The sequence below is a fragment of the Lepidochelys olivacea genome (genome assembly GCF_965140295.1).
Source record: "Lepidochelys olivacea isolate rLepOli2 genome assembly, chromosome: 1".
Lineage (NCBI taxonomy): Eukaryota > Metazoa > Chordata > Testudines > Cheloniidae > Lepidochelys > Lepidochelys olivacea.
The window spans coordinates 231,877,973-231,893,782 of record NC_140411.1 but is presented as its reverse complement, the minus strand read 5'-3'; the positions used below and the strand labels follow the sequence as shown (position 1 = coordinate 231,893,782).

The window sequence follows — 15,810 nt, the reverse complement described above, 5'->3', positions numbered from 1 at the left end:
AGATACAGTGGGGTTTGGAGTAGAGTCATGGTAGAATAGAGGCCTTCTAGGGGAAAGCTCTGTTAGAGGTACTATCTCTGAGGAGACATAAAACAAGTGATGCTGAACACTTGCTGGTATAAGGGCACTTTTTTTCAGGAGTAAGCCTGTCGTGGCCAATGTTGTTTGACAGCTCCATGCTTGTGGATGTGATCTGGCTTAAATGTATTCTACAGTTTTGCCCTGGTTAACTGAATTGCTGCTGCTGAGTACCAACTCCTTTTTGCACTTACATTGCCTGTCACATCTCAAGGTTATTTCTGCATAAGGGGTAGTGTTGAAAAATCTCAAAGATGAAGGCAGAAAATTTTAATCTTCTATAAATTAATATCCTAGTAATATACTTCAATACAAACTTCTTTTTTGAGAGAGAGAAGTCACACCACATTGGTAACATGCATGAGTTCTTGCATAACTTACAAAGCTCCTCTTTCATTTTGAACTGAAGTCATAATCTTGAGTCTAGTTAAGATCTAATTAAAATAGTCCCCACCTAAAATTGTTTCCTTTTTACTTGTTTTTTCCGCAGGGTTCTTCATTTTTTGCAAACATCTGGTCTTGTGTTCTGGGTGTTATCCCAAACACATTTGCTTTAGCATAGGTCTAGAATTCCTGAGATGAGGTTATGACTGTTTAATGACCTGTTTATTAAAAGAAAAGTGAATTTGTACATTCCAGTATGGAAAGCAGAAAACTATTTTTTTATGGTTAGAAAGCACTGTGTGCGTGTTCTACATGTGAATTTGATGAAAAAGCAGCTTTGTTTATAAAGGAAACAAATTATTAAATTTTGTTTCTTTTATAACATTTATAAATAACTTGCTGTTTTGCAGGTTCTACTAGTTCTTATGCAGAAGTCCAATATAAGCCTTCATTTTTACAGGATGGTGAGCTGAGACAGTTAATCCTTAAGGTAAGTAAAAAGAAACCATGTATCAAGTGATGTCCTCTTTAAAGCTTGGTTTAACTTCAGTTGACTGCAAAGGGCTTTTCCTTACATTTCTTCCTTCAAGTCAGTGCTTTGATATCTTTGTTAAGACTCAGTTTATAAACTCTAACAATAGAATTATATGCACAGGATTTTTCTATAAGAGCCATGGAAACTGTATGTGTTAATAGGGCATTTATGCAAACTGTACCCATGAGTATCGTAAATCTGTATAAAAACTGCATAATGAATGTGTTAGGTGGATATGTTCATTGTATTTATGTAAATATCTAAGTGTGTGCACTTATACAAAAAAAAAAAATCTTTCATTTCCATTTAATATGCCAGCAAATTTTCTACACTTCATTTGGTTTTCAAAGTATACACTTAAGTTACTGAAAGATGTGGAGATTAACCTATGAAAGTAGCTGTTTTTACTTACAATATTTTCTTATCACACTTTCATTTGCCAAAGTTTGCCTAGTCTATTGCGTGTAATAATATCCTTTAGCAAGAATCTGTAAAATAACTCCAAGTTAAGCTGTTCTACAGCTAAGCTGCTTTTTCCCAAAACCATTTTTGTTTTTAAGCTCTGTGTCATGGTCTGATTGGATATTTGCTGTCATTTTAATTGGTCTCTCTTATTTAATAAATTGTAATTCACCTAAAATATTGAGGTGTACAATTATAATCTCCAGCATCAGTTAATATACTCATTCTATATAGCTGTTTTTCATCAGTGTTTGTTTGATTCTATAAAGACTAATTTTTATATTTATAGACTGCAGATGGGTTCCTGTTTGTGGTTGGATGTGATAGAGGAAAAATTCTCTTTGTCTCTGAATCAGTCTGCGAGATACTTAATTATGATCAGGTAGTTATAATCAAGTCATTTTTTATTAAAATGAAATTTGTTTTTAGATAATGTGTTTGGTTTTGTTATAAATACCGTTCCTTGTGCATGATTTCTTTAAATCTTTTGGCTTTAGCTTCCTCTTCGACACAATTACTCCAAAGGTTCGTTACTTTGAAATTAGAAGCATTCTGCAACTACAATGAACGCTGTGACCCAATTACTGGCATCTAATTTCAAACTATGATCTTCAGGAAATGATTTACATACCAACCCAAGAGAAAAATATATTTTGAAGATGTCCTTGCTTCCTCCTTTTATTGATGGGGATTTGGGCTTTTGGATGGTGAATGATTCTCTGAACTTTAGAAAACCAGTATTTCAACAGTGCAAGTAGATTGAAACTCAACTTGGTAATTGCTTAGTTTCAAAGATTTTAAGATTGAATAGTCCTACACTAACATCTGTGTTGCTGTAGTATGGAAACCAGCCAATCTAGACTCATTTTAGTTCAGGGAAGGGAGAAAGAATGAAGACCAGTCTAGTGCTATCCCCTTTACGGAGATGCAGGTTATTTACTTGGAAATCTCTGGCCTGAACTGCCTTGCCCAGTGGCTGATGAGAAGCTTTTTGAGTCCTTTGTGCCACCCACATCTACTTTTAAACCCCTTCACTTTTCATTTTTCCTCATAGCATTTTTAGAGTTTAAACTAGGCTGTCTGCCCCCTTACCCTTCTCTAGCCAGCAGTAAGAGAGACCATCACCCCTTAAAAACTGAAAGGTAGGAAAACAACATGAATGAATATTTTTCGATTTCACCATTTAACTTAATTGGTAAGATATAATTGCATTTCTGCCACCCTGTTTTTTACTAATTTCTATAGTGTTCATATGCTTTTAATTAAATATTGAAACAAAAATAAGAATTCAGCAAAGCTGTTTGAAAATTTCAATGGATAAATGTTACCGTTTAGACAGAATAATTCAGATATCTGGAAATTCTGACCTTTTCTAAAACAGCCTTCAACATTAAGCTCCTTGGTGAGGAGATGCGGAATAGAGTGTACAATGCACAGCTTTTAAATTAACATTTTTTCACTAGGCCAGCTTGATTGGACAAAGTTTATTTGACTACTTGCATCCAAAAGATGTTGCTAAAGTGAAGGAGCAACTATCCTCCTCAGACGCTTCACCAAGAGAAAAGCTTATAGATGCCAAAAGTAAGTGTCTGTTTAAATATACTCAGATTTTTAATGTAATGTCTTCATTTGTTTTTAAGTTCGGTTATTATGTAGGGCATATTCATGCATTCAAGCATATATGTGCAAACACGTTCAGATGATTTGCACAAACAAATCATGTTTGAATGCATAACTGCTGCTTAGAATACACAAACAAGTTGAAAGCTACATCAGAAAGGAACTCATTTTAGGTAATAAGAATGACTGAAGTTTACATTGTTAGACATTTACCAAGAGTTGGTATGAATTTTTTTTAACCAGGCATACTACTTTTTTTCTTGTATTTGATAGGTCTTGTCAATACAAAAGACCTGATGTAGTCGAGCATGGGATAAAATGCTTCAATACCAAGAATCACTGTCTTCTCTGAAAATGCTAAGTGTCAATTTAACCAAGTCTTATTTTGCTAGTATGGAGAACATTATATACTGTGCAGCTGATCACTATTTTATAGTGTTTTTTATAAGCAGCTTTGCAGCTTCCCCCCTACCAAATAGAAATTGAAAGTTTTTAAAATCTTAATTTACTAAATAAGATTGCATAGCATTGAATAGTATATTAAAATATTTTGTTAGCTTCCACTTTTCACAATCATGTTTTGTTCATCTTATTTAATTCATTTAACTTTTTTCAATAGTTAATTGTACGTGCAAAAATTTAAGAGGCAGTAAGGCAATTGGGAGAATATAATAATGATTTACATACAAATAATTCTGTGTAGTCCAAAGACCTTTTTCTGACTGTCTTATTAAACTTTTACAAGCTGGCTTGCAAGTACGTATGGATTTTCAAGCTGGATCAGCTCGATTGCATTCTGGTGCTCGGCGTTCCTTCTTCTGTCGGATGAAGTGTAGTAGGATCACAGTCAAGGAAGAAAAGAAATGCTTGCCCAACTCAAAAAAGAAAGGTATCTCAAAGTGTGGCTGAGTTGGAGGATTTCTGTTTTTAAATATGGTATATTTAAATTCTGAGTCAGTTACAGGGCCTAAATAGGTAGCAGTGGCGTCACAAAATAATTGTAGGGAATAAGATATACATGATAAGACCTTGTTTTTATGATCTCGGAAAAGCCTGTCTTAGTTATCCCCCTAGGGGGAAAAAAAAGAATCAGTCACTGCTTGTGAGCGTACGTGAGATTCTGGTGGGATGTTGAAGCCTGAGGAAAATTACTGAATGGAACTGGAACAGTTCAAAGCACAGGAGCAAGAAGAAATGTCTGTCATGGAGATAACTATTAATAGGGTTGCAAAATCTGCTGTTTTGGACAGGATAACTTAAGTAGTGGGGGGAAAAAAATCCTCTCCCCCCTCCCAAAAATACATTATTGTATTTATATGTCAGGTATGATTTTTCCTTTTATTATAAAAACTACTAAAGTTAATTCTTTAATATGCAGTGTAGTTGTAGCCATGTTGGCCCCTGGAAATTAGAGAGACAAGGTGGATGAAGTAATATCTTCTATTGGACTAGTTTCTGTTGATGAGAGAGACAAACTTTTGAGCCACACAGACCTCTTCTTCAGGTCATGGTTTGAAAGTTTGTGTCTCACCAAAAGAAGCTGGTTCAATAAAATATATTCTCTTATCCACCTTGTCTCTAATTCTTTAGTGCAACTTTTGGCTGATTTATATCCCATCTTTTTATAGCTTTTTTTGGTTTCCATGAGCGATAGTAAACACTTGTCATATTTTCAGTGTACTTGGACGCTTTATTTAAACAAAGCTTTTGTTTTAGACTCTATATTTAAAATAGAGTTTTCCAAGGCTTACTAAAATTGTCAGACATTCCAAAAATTGTCATTTTTATTTTAAATGTAAAGCTGACTTTGTTGATATTAACCATGGAATAATTTTAATTTACTCTGACTCTTTCATAACATTTAGTGTAAAATCCTGGCCATATTGAAGTCAGTGGCAAAACTCCTATTGTCTGTAAATGGGCCAACATTTCATTCTTAAACTGCATATATCAGTACCTAAGAAAACAATGACTTAATGAACTAAACATCTAGACATGCCCCAGAACGCGTGTTGAAATACCAATGGAAATGACTCAGCCTTTCATTTTCCCAAGGTAGATAAATTGAATTCCATGCAGTTTACTTTGGGGCAAAGCATCTTCGTATAGGACTCTAAAAACAAGAGTTCCTGTCTGCAGTGCATGGACACTAACAATCTCATGGGACTTTCTGGAATGATAAAGGTTTGCCCCAATGTCTTTGGGCAAAATATCCCCATCTGCTCTCTTGTGTAGTATGATAGTAAACTTCTTACTATGGGACAGATTCAGGACTGCAGCTGATTTGTAGTGATTCCTGAATGTTACATAATTAAATGGTGAGAGATCCACTGGAATGAATTGCAGTATATACTATAAATTCAAGAAACAGAAATTAAGCTTTTACATTTTGCTGAAAATGTCTTAGTCTTAGCAATTACACTTCAATAACCATATCTGTCTCCTTGTTTAAGATTATGATATTCAAGTTACAGAATGTCTCTTCAGCTTAATGTAATTCACAGTACAAAAGAAACTGCATAAAATATTTGCAGTAAATGAAAGCAATACGTATTACTAAACTGTTGGTTTAATTTTCTTCTTTTGTGTGAGAACATTTAAGATGCTATTCAATTACTTTATTTACAGCTCTGTAGGGCTCAGACCTGTATGTAGGCACAAAACATAACAGCTGGAAGAGAAATTTAAAATTTAATTTTCATTTGGGAATTTAACTCCTCTTTTTTTCACTTAGATCACAAAAAGTACCGTACAATCCATTGTACTGGCCATCTGAGGAGCTGGCCTCCTACCAAGGTGGGAGTGGAAGAGGAGAAAAATGCAGAAAAAGACAGCAGTGACTTTAACTGTCTTGTTGCAGTTGGGAGATTGCATCCTTATATTGTTCCACAAAAGAGTGGTGAGATAAAGGTGAAACCAACAGAATTTGTTACACGCTTTGCCATGGATGGAAAATTTGTTTATGTAGACCTACGGTAAGCATTTTGTTCTTTATTATAGAAAGAGCCAATAGTGATTCCTTATGTAGGTTGCCTAATGCATTCTGTTACATAGAACAAAACTTGTTGAGCAGGACTCACATATGTAAGACATCATATTAAAAAAAAGTATTGTATTACCTTACACTAAATAATTTACTGATCAGATTAAAGAGCACATCATAATGTTGTTAAATTATGCTTGTCAAGGGATGCATCACTCACTGCTGGTCTGGTGCCTCCTTATGATCACTCTGGGGATTAGCTCGCGAGGCTGATGCCCCTTCCCATGGTTGCATGCCATCACACTGTCTGTCTCTCTCTCGCTCTCACTCTGGTCTGCAGCTCCTCTCTGGTCCCAGGAACCTCAGCATCATCTTTGTGACTCAGCTAGGTTACTCTGGCTAGGTTACTCAGCCTTCCCCTCTTCTAGGCTACAGTCCTTCAAATCTCTGCCATTCCCACAGTGACCCAGGCAGTCTTCCAGTTGACTGCTCCGCATCTGATTTATGCCACGGCATCAGTGGCTGATAAAAAAAAACCCAGGCCTGCCCAACTACTTCAGGTTCCAGTCCAGGGAACCTCAACCCAAGAGTTCTGGGCTTTCCTCTCCCAGCCCTCACTCCTCCTTCCCTGGACTACTTCTACAACTGCTGGCTTCCCTCCTTGCTCTGGGTGTACCATCTGCAAACCCTCCTCCCTCTTCCCGGGGAGGGACTGCTGCCTGCCTTCCTGCAACCTTTCCCAGCAGCCCCCAATTTCCTAGCAGCCCCTGTCTGTTGCCAGCTTCCTGCCTTTATAGACCCTGTCTGTTCCTGCACAGGTGAGCCACTGCCTCCAGCCTCTAAAGTGCCCCTGTTTGCAGGCTAATTAGCTAATTGGACCCACCTGGCCCAATTCAGCTCTTGCAGGGCCAGTATGGGGAGCACACCCCTCACAATGCTTTTAAACTAATTAATCAAAAACCTCAAATTAGAATTTGAGAAAACTAAGCATAAGTGTCAGCAGTTAGCATTTAACCAGAAAATCATTAATCTTGTTTCTTAAAATTCATGCAACACATTTAAATTATGCCAACAAATTATTTAATAAGCATGGGAGTTTGTCCATGTGTTACTGGTTTATTTAAACAACTTTATGGGATAGACTCAGTTGTCAGTTTTTCTTATTTTGTAGCTCAGTACTTTAAGTAGAAATACTATTAGGTTGGTTTACTGTACTTTATCTAGACAATTCTGCCTTTTATTTGTGAGGATGAAGCCTGTTAATATAGAATGAAAGTAATATCGACTTGTAACACTTCGAAGCACTAAGTGCTTCATTCTCACTAGAAGAATTCAAAGCAATAATTTTAAAATATATCCAGTTTTTTTAGATTAATTGAACAGTGGAATTTCTAAATAATTTAAATCAGCCTCTTCTCTATATAGTGAGCTAGTTTGTAGAACTAACAGTGCAGTACATCCTAATTGTTTAAATGTGTACATAATACAAATGTTCTCTGCGAAATATGGGTTTGAACTAGTTTGTGTCTGATGGTACTGGCTAACATAAAAATGTTAATATCTTGTTTCTGTTGCTAATGGATTCAAGGTAATCTATTGCTTAACCATCATTTATTTCTTACACTTGTTTAGATCTGTACCTGTTGTAGTAGAATTTTGTTTTCAAACCCAAATAAACATGTGTTTCCCCTTTAAATATGCTTTTTCTGTTTTGTATGATATTGGCATAAGATGCTGAATAAAGTGTTTTAATTATGTGTGAATCCTCTCTTATTGCCTAACAGTGCAACAGCAATTTTAGGGTATCTGCCACAAGAGCTTCTAGGAACTTCTTGTTACGAGTACTTCCATCAAGATGATCACAATCATCTAGCTGATAAACACAAAGCAGGTATGAAATGCTTGGTCCTCCTAATACAAATGACATACAAAGACTTTGTGAAAAGAAAATCAAGTACTCACGAGTTAGGAAAAGTTAGAAATAAGGTCCTCATTAAGTATTGCCTTGTATCGCATGTAACATCTGTAGTATTGCCAGTGCTTTAAACACAAGAGAATATTCTTTCTCTTCCCTTAACCCTCTGCCTCAGTCTCTGTCCACTGAATGAAGCAGGGGTCGTATGTAGTCATGTAATTAAATATTGAATTTAAAGGACCACCAAGCCTCAAATCTTCCCACTGTTGACTTGCAAGAGCTGAGGTGATGGGCTCTGCTTCATGTCTGATCAGATGGCTGAGTTTGAAATTTGATTGGAATTCAGTCTTTGTGCTTATCTGGAAAGTACCAAACACATTGTTGGCACTATATTAAATTGAAATGGTTTTATTGGTTGTGTGGCTACCAAAACTGAGTTGTCAATACAGTTTTTTAAAGTCAGTTGTGTCCTCCTGTGTGTACAAATCCGGATGAGCTTAATATGTTTTTTTCCTATTTAGTGTTGCAGAGTAAAGAAAAAATATTTACAAATTCCTACAAATTCAGAGCAAAAGATGGAACTTTCATTACATTGAAGAGTCAGTGGTTTAGTTTCATCAATCCATGGACCAAAGAACTGGAGTACATTGTATCAACCAATACTGTAGTGTTGTAAGTAACTGGTGATGTGAATCTGCATCTTACTTTTTGTCTTAATTAGGAATATCATTAATATAAAGCTATTAATTTAAAAAAATATTAATGAGAAAAACAGGGCTAGAAAGTACAAAATCTGCAATTGTTTGAATCCTAGATATAAGGCCAGAAAAGACCATCGTGATCATCTAGTTTTTTGACCTCCTGCACATCACAGGCCACAGAACCTCAGCCACCTACTGCTGTAATACACCCATAACCTCTGACTGAAATACTGAAGTCCTCAAATCATGATTTAAAGACTTCAAGTTACAGGGATTCTACCCTTTACTCTAGTTTAAATCTGCAAGTGACCCTGCCCCATGCTGCAGAGGAAGATGAAAAACCCCCAGGGTCTCTGCCACTCTGATATTGAGGAAAATTCCTTTCCAACCCCAAATACGGTGATCAGTTAGCCCTGAGCATGTCCGCAAGACCCACCAGCCAGACGCCTGGGAAAAAATTCTCTGTAGTAACTTGGAACCCTTCCCATTTAGTGTCTCATCTCCAGCTGCTGGCGATATTTGCTGCTAGCAGTCACAAATGGGTCATTGTAAGTAATCTCATCATACCATCCCCTCCATGAATTTATCAAGCTCAGCCTTCAAAGCAGTTAGATTTTTTTTTTTTGTCCCCACTGCTCACCTTGGAAAGCTGGTCCAGAACTTCACTCCTCAGACAAAAAGAACAGGAGTACTTGTGGCACCTTACAAGTACTCCTGTTCTTTTTGCGGATACAGACTAACACAGCTGCTACTCTGAAACTCCTCAGATGGTTAGAAACCTTTGTCTAACTTCAACCCTAAACATGTTGATGGCCAATTTATATCCATTTATTCTTGTCTCAGCACTGGTGCTTAACTTAAATAATTAGTCTCCTTGTCTGGTATTTATCCCTCTGATGTATTTATAGAGAGCAAACATATCTCCCCTCAGACTTCTTTTGGTTAGCCAAGCCAAGCTCTTTGAGTCTCCTCTCCTAAGGTCCATTTCTCTGATCATGCTAGTAGCCCTTCTCTGCATCTGTTCCAGTTTGAATTCATCTTTCTTAAACATGGGAGACCAGGATTGCTCACAGTATTCCCAATGAGGTCTCACCAGTGCCTTGTATAGTGGTAATAATGCTTCTCAATCATTACTGGAAATACCTTGTCTGATGCTAATATGATCAGAGGATTACTTTTTCACAGCCCCATCACATTGGCAGCTCATTGTCATCCTGTGATCAGCCAGTACACCCAGGACTTTCTCCTCCTCTGTTGCTTCCAACTAATAAGTCCCCAGCTGATAGCAAAAAATCTTGTCAGTCCCTAAGTGCATGACCTTACACTTTGCGCTATTAAATATCATCCCATTTCTATTACTCCGGCTTTCAAGAAAGGCTAGAGACTTGCAACTCAAACTCCTTCTCATGGAGAAGTCTCTCAGACCTGCTTCTGAGCCTGAAGCCTGGACCTCCCCTGGAAAAAGCCTCGCCAATCATGGCTTCTGACAAGGGTCCCTCCTCCATTCAGACTTCTGATGAACCCACTAAAAAAGTGTCTAAAAAGTGGGTAACTATATCCCCAATGCAGGAATCAGCCAAGAAGTGCCATTCCGCGATCAGGCAAACTGCATCAGCACTGACCACACCTTTAGTGCCCAGAGCCAAGATAGCGGGACCATCCAGCACCGCCAGTACTGCGAGAGCTAAGGACTCTAAAAGAGCCAGCTCGGACAGAGGTGCTAAGGAGAAATCAGAACCCCATGCCTTGGCACTGACTCAGTCAAAGCCACAATCAACACACAGCTGTGCAGCACCGGTGCAGACCATGGCTCAGTCCTTGAACCCCAAATCACACTCTGTGTACGTACTAGCACAGCCTATGGTGCCAACATATGCACCGCAGCTCCCAGCACCGCTCCAAGCACAGCCCCCGGTGCAGATCATGCAGACTCCACAGCAGCTCATATGGCACAAAAATCTCTTAATCAGATCTACGCCTGACTCTCCCATCCTCAGCACCAACACGATCCTGGCACGTTCGGCACCGAGTCTCATTGCCACTCCACTATGTTCTGCTCCACCTTTTTTAAGCAAGGAGGGACAAATAGATTCTCCCCCACAATCTCCTGCCCACCATGAGCCACCCAAATCAGGATCCTTTCAGGGGGCATACTACGCAGATCCCAAACATCTACAGTGGTATGGCCAACCCTGGGGTCCACCTATGCCTCTCCCACCCCAGTGGGCATAGTGGAACCCATGGGCAACTTACCCCACACAATAGGGACTGCTCACCACTTCTAGACTGAGTACGTAGCAATTGTCTGCACCTTTGGTACCTGGACCTTTGGAACTGGCTGGGGAAGGGGAGGAAGAGGAGGACCATACCAGGAAGGGGCACCACCTACCCACCTGTCGTCATCTTCCCCAGACGACACAGTCATGCTTCCTCCCCCTAATATAGGGGATGATTTCAAACAATTTGAGGACCTATTTAAAAGAGTGGCTAGCTTTCCGGACATCTCTCTGGAAGAGGTCCAGGTGACACAATACGAACTGGTGGACATCTTGAACACCACCCCCGTCCAAAATCGCTTTGCCTATGAACAACGTGATAATGGAACCTGTCAGGACCATTTGGAAGATGCCTGCAACAGCTCCTCCAACCTGCAAGAGGTCTGACAAAAAAATATTAGGTGCCAGCGAAGGGCACAGAGTTCCTTTTCTCCCATCCGACACTGGTGGTCAATGCAGTCCATGAATGTGGCAGACAACAGCCCAAGACAACACATTGTGATAAGGACTGAAAAAGCCTTGACCATTTTGGCCACAAGGCTTACTCTTCAGCTACACTACACCTACGCATAGCCAATTACAAGACCTTGCTGGCAAAATATTACAATAACTAGACAAAGTTTTCTGAATGTATTGATTTTATTCCTGAAGGCAGAACAATTCACAGTCTTGTATCCAAGGGACAACCCGTCTCCAGAAAAGCCCTCCAAGCTGCACTGGACTCTGCAGACACAGCTGCAAGATCAGTGGCGACTGCAGAGGTGATGCAAAGGGCCTAATGGCTCCATCTCTCCAGCTTTTCTAGGAAAGTTTAATCCATGGTCGAAGACTTTACCATTCAAAGGGCCCAAACTTTTTGCCAAAAACACTGATGACTCTCTTCACACCCTCAAAGATTCACGAGCGACACTGTGATCTCTGGGGATCTATATGCCTAGACCCAAGAAAAGACAGAGGAGTTGTTATGCTCCTCAATATTACCGCCATACTCCATATTCACAACATCGGCAGTATGAGTCACAGGGCCTCAAACTGAGGTAATCAAGGACAGCCTACTTCTCCTGTAGCTGCATTGTAGCTATCAACATCCAGGCAACAAATTTGAAGCCTTGGCCGAGGGCCCAAGAACCCCATGTCTGTCTGTTCTGGAGACTTCTACTCTCTCCTGGCCATTCGGAGACCGCCTACTTCAGTTTTATCCAATCTGGGAAACCATCACATCCAACCAATGGGTGCATGAAATTGTATGAACTGGTTACTCCATCCCCTTTCTTTTCAAACCCCCTACCCACCCTCCCTCTCCATCCCTATTCAGGGACCCATCTCATGAGCCTCTACTGTGTCAGGAGGTAATCCACCTCATACATCTAGGAGCAGTAGAACCGTTTCCAAAAAAACAGAGAGGAAGGGGCTTTTATTCCCACTATTTTCTAACGAAGAAGTAGTCGGGCGGATGGAGACCAGTACTCAACCTACACCAACTCAACAAATTCGTCAAGACACAACGATTCAAGATGATCACACTAGGTGCCATAATCCCAGCACTAGAAAGAGGGGATTGGTTCTTGGCCCTTGACTCCAGGATGCGTATTTTCATATAACAATCCATCCTTCCCATTGGAGGTTTCTCCAATTTACTATTGGTCAGGAACATTTCCAATACAAGGTTCTTCCTTTCGGACTATACACTGTCCATCAGGTTTTTTTGAAAATACTAGCAGTGGTTGTAGCCTAGCTCCAGAGAAACGGAATCATGATATTCCCATACTTGGACAACTGCCTGCTGAAAGCACCAACATGGCAAATGACGTTAGAAGCCACCAAACAGACGGAGACCCTTTTCATGAGATTAGGCCACCAAATAAATGCACAAAGTCCACTCTAACGCCAGTGCAAGAGTTTGAGTTCATTGGGGCCCATCTCAGTTCTCCCAAGGCCATAGCCTCCCTACCTCAACAACATTTCCTTGCTCTAACCAATCTCATAGCCACGACATGAAGCAGTCCCCAGGTATCTGTCAGGACATGCCTACTACAACTTCTCGGTCACATGGCTGCCACAACTTTTGTCATCAGTCATGTGAGATTACACGTGCATTGCCTCCAAGGATGGCTCCGTATATATTATGTCCCACATAAACACAGCTTAAACAAATGCCTCATGATGCCGGACAAAATAAGACTCTCTACTCTGGTGGACACACCCAGACAACGTCTGCATGGGAGTGCCCTTCCTTCAGAACATGCCAACATTAATCATCACCACAGATGCTTCGCTCCTCGGATGGGGGACACACCTGCATCCACATTCTGTCCCGTGTCACTGGTCCCCTGCAGAATCCCTTCTCCATATAAATTTGTTAAAACTACGAGCCATCTGCAAAGCCTACTCCCACTTCCTACCAATTATCAAAGTCAAGGCCATTCAGATCCTTACGGACAACATAGCTTGTATATGTTACATAAACAGAAAAGGGGGAGCATGATCACACTCCCTATGCATGGAAGCCATGAAACTCTGGCAATGGTGCATCAGGCACAGTATCCACATCTCTGCCTCATACCTTCTGAATGCCAGAGCACCACAGGAGATATCCTAAGCAGGCACTTTTCTCAGGGCCACAAGTGGGAGCTAGGCAACCGCGTACTCCAATGCATATTTCAACAGTGGGGATTCCCACCGATAGATCTCTTTGCAACTGCACAAAATACCAAATGCCTCCATTTTTGCTCCAGGGCAGGTCTGGGAGCCTACCCTCCCATCCCCCTCCTGAACCACGTGCTCCACAAGATCAGGCAGGACAAAGTGAAAGTAATTCTAATACCCCTGCATGGTCCTAACAAACCTGGTATCCTTACCTTCTCAGGATGGCAGTGCGTCCACCAATCATGCTCCTGCTTCTGCCTCATCTGCTGTCCCAGAACTTGGGTTTCACCCTGCATTTGGATCCACAAAGACTCCATATCAGAGCGTGGCTCCTCCATGGCTCAAGGGATCTGAGATGATCTGCTCGGAGGATGTACAAAACATATTATTGAATAGTCGCAGAGCAACTACCCACCACACATACATACTCAAGTGGCAGAGATTCGATGCTTGGTGCCAGCAAAAATAGATATCATCCTTTTCAGCCTCCTTACCCTCAATATTAGATTACCTCTTAGAACTTAAAAGGTCAGGTCTCTCCATGAGTTTCAGTACGAGTTTACCTCTCCACTATTACAGCTTTTCACCACAAGGTGGATCAATTCTGTCTTTGCTCACCCTCTCACCAAAAGTTTCCTCAAAGGCCTCACCAACGTCTATCCAGAGCTATGTGATCCTACTACACCATGGGACCTCAACCTAGTCCTTTGGGCCCTCGCTGGTTCCCCATTTGAACCCATGGCTACATGCTCACTCCTACACCTTTCCATGAAGGTGGCGTTTCTAGTGGCCATTACATCTGCCAGACATGTAGGAGAGTTGAGTGCTCTCATGACAGACCCCCATACGCTGTCTCTTTTTAAAGATAACGTATTCCTGAGACCACACCCCAAGTTTTTATCTAAAATCGTCTGTCTTCCACATTAATCAGCCCATTTACCTGCCGACATTCTACCCTAAACTTCATGAGGATAGGAAACACACAACACTTCATACTCTTAATGTGTGGAGGGCATTGGCCTTTTAAATAAACAAAAGAAGACCATTTCGTAAATCACCCAAACTATTCATTTCCATTACTGAACGCTCCAAGGGGAGTGGCATATCCAAACATAGGCTCTCCAAGTGGTTCTCTGATTGTATAAAACTATGCTACCATCAATGTGACCGGCAACCCCCTAAAGGGATTCGCACACATTCCACCAGAGCCCTCTCGACCTCTGTTCCTTTCCTTAACGAAGTGCCCATCATGGACATCTGTAGGGCTACAACCTGGGCCTCAGTCCATGCCTTTACGTAGCATTACGCATTACAACAACAGGCAACATTCAGTGCGTTCTTTGGGCTCAGTGTACTGTCTTTTCTTACTCCTTCAACTCCAAAGCCCCCTCCTTCCTCTGGAGGGCATTGCTCTGAAGTCACCTAAAGTGGAGCACCCACAGGGACAGCACTCGAAGAAGAGGAGAAAGTTACTCACCGTGTGCCGTAAAGTAGGTACATTGAGATGTGTCCCCGAGGGTGCTCCACTATCCTCCCTCCTTCCCTTCCTCCCCTCTACTTCGGACATTAATACTTGATCTCTCCAGTAGAGAAGGAACAGAGGGGCGGTTGGTCGCATAGCACCAGTTAACTGCCTGAGGCGGTGTGAGACAGGGACTGCGCATGTGCGACCCAACCTTAAATCTTTGTTGACTGAGGTATCCTTCATGTGTACCCATATTCTCCCTCAGAATGGAAGGGTAAGAGAATTCAGAAATGGGCTGAATCCTAAGGGTTAGGGAGGCTATAGGGGGCCAAACCTGCAAACTTATTTAGCAGGAGGCACCATGTTGGACCTGCGTAAACGTCTGGTATTAAAGTTAAAGCTTTATTAAGTTGCTGCCTCCCACTTTAAAATCCATCCCTTTACCTGTTTCATTCTTAGGCACTTGATCAGCACATGCAGATTGGCTTAGGTAAGAGGCACCACTCAGTAGCTATTACCATACACCTACATTGCTAAGGGCACATTTCTTGGGGGGAAAAAAATGCAGAGATGACCAAACACTCTGCCTTAGTTGACACTATCTACTCTGTGACCTATTTACAATTTTCAAATTGCATTTTCACACTCATAACTGTGTGAGAGAGCACCTTTTAGAAAGATATGGCAATGTTAAAATTGAAACAAAACATTTTGCAACCGTTACTCTGTTTGCTTCCATGTGGGC

General features: G+C 40.7%; 1 protein-coding gene across 5 annotated transcripts in view; it reads left to right on the top strand.

Moving 5' to 3' along the window:
* Positions 1-15,810, top strand: part of BMAL2 (basic helix-loop-helix ARNT like 2) — a 60,973-nt gene that overhangs the window by 22,341 nt on the left and 22,822 nt on the right. For all 5 annotated transcript variants that reach the window (XR_014712905.1, XR_014712906.1, XM_084638467.1 and 2 more), the window contains 7 exons: positions 873-952; positions 1,749-1,841; positions 2,923-3,040; positions 3,825-3,968; positions 5,814-6,054; positions 7,847-7,953; positions 8,499-8,649. Coding sequence is in view for 3 of the 5 variants with exons in the window: in XM_084638467.1 (XP_084494593.1) it covers positions 873-952; positions 1,749-1,841; positions 2,923-3,040; positions 3,825-3,968; positions 5,814-6,054; positions 7,847-7,953; positions 8,499-8,649 (934 nt within the window). In the remaining 2 variants the exon portion in view is untranslated. The remainder of the gene's footprint in view (positions 1-872; positions 953-1,748; positions 1,842-2,922; positions 3,041-3,824; positions 3,969-5,813; positions 6,055-7,846; positions 7,954-8,498; positions 8,650-15,810) is intronic.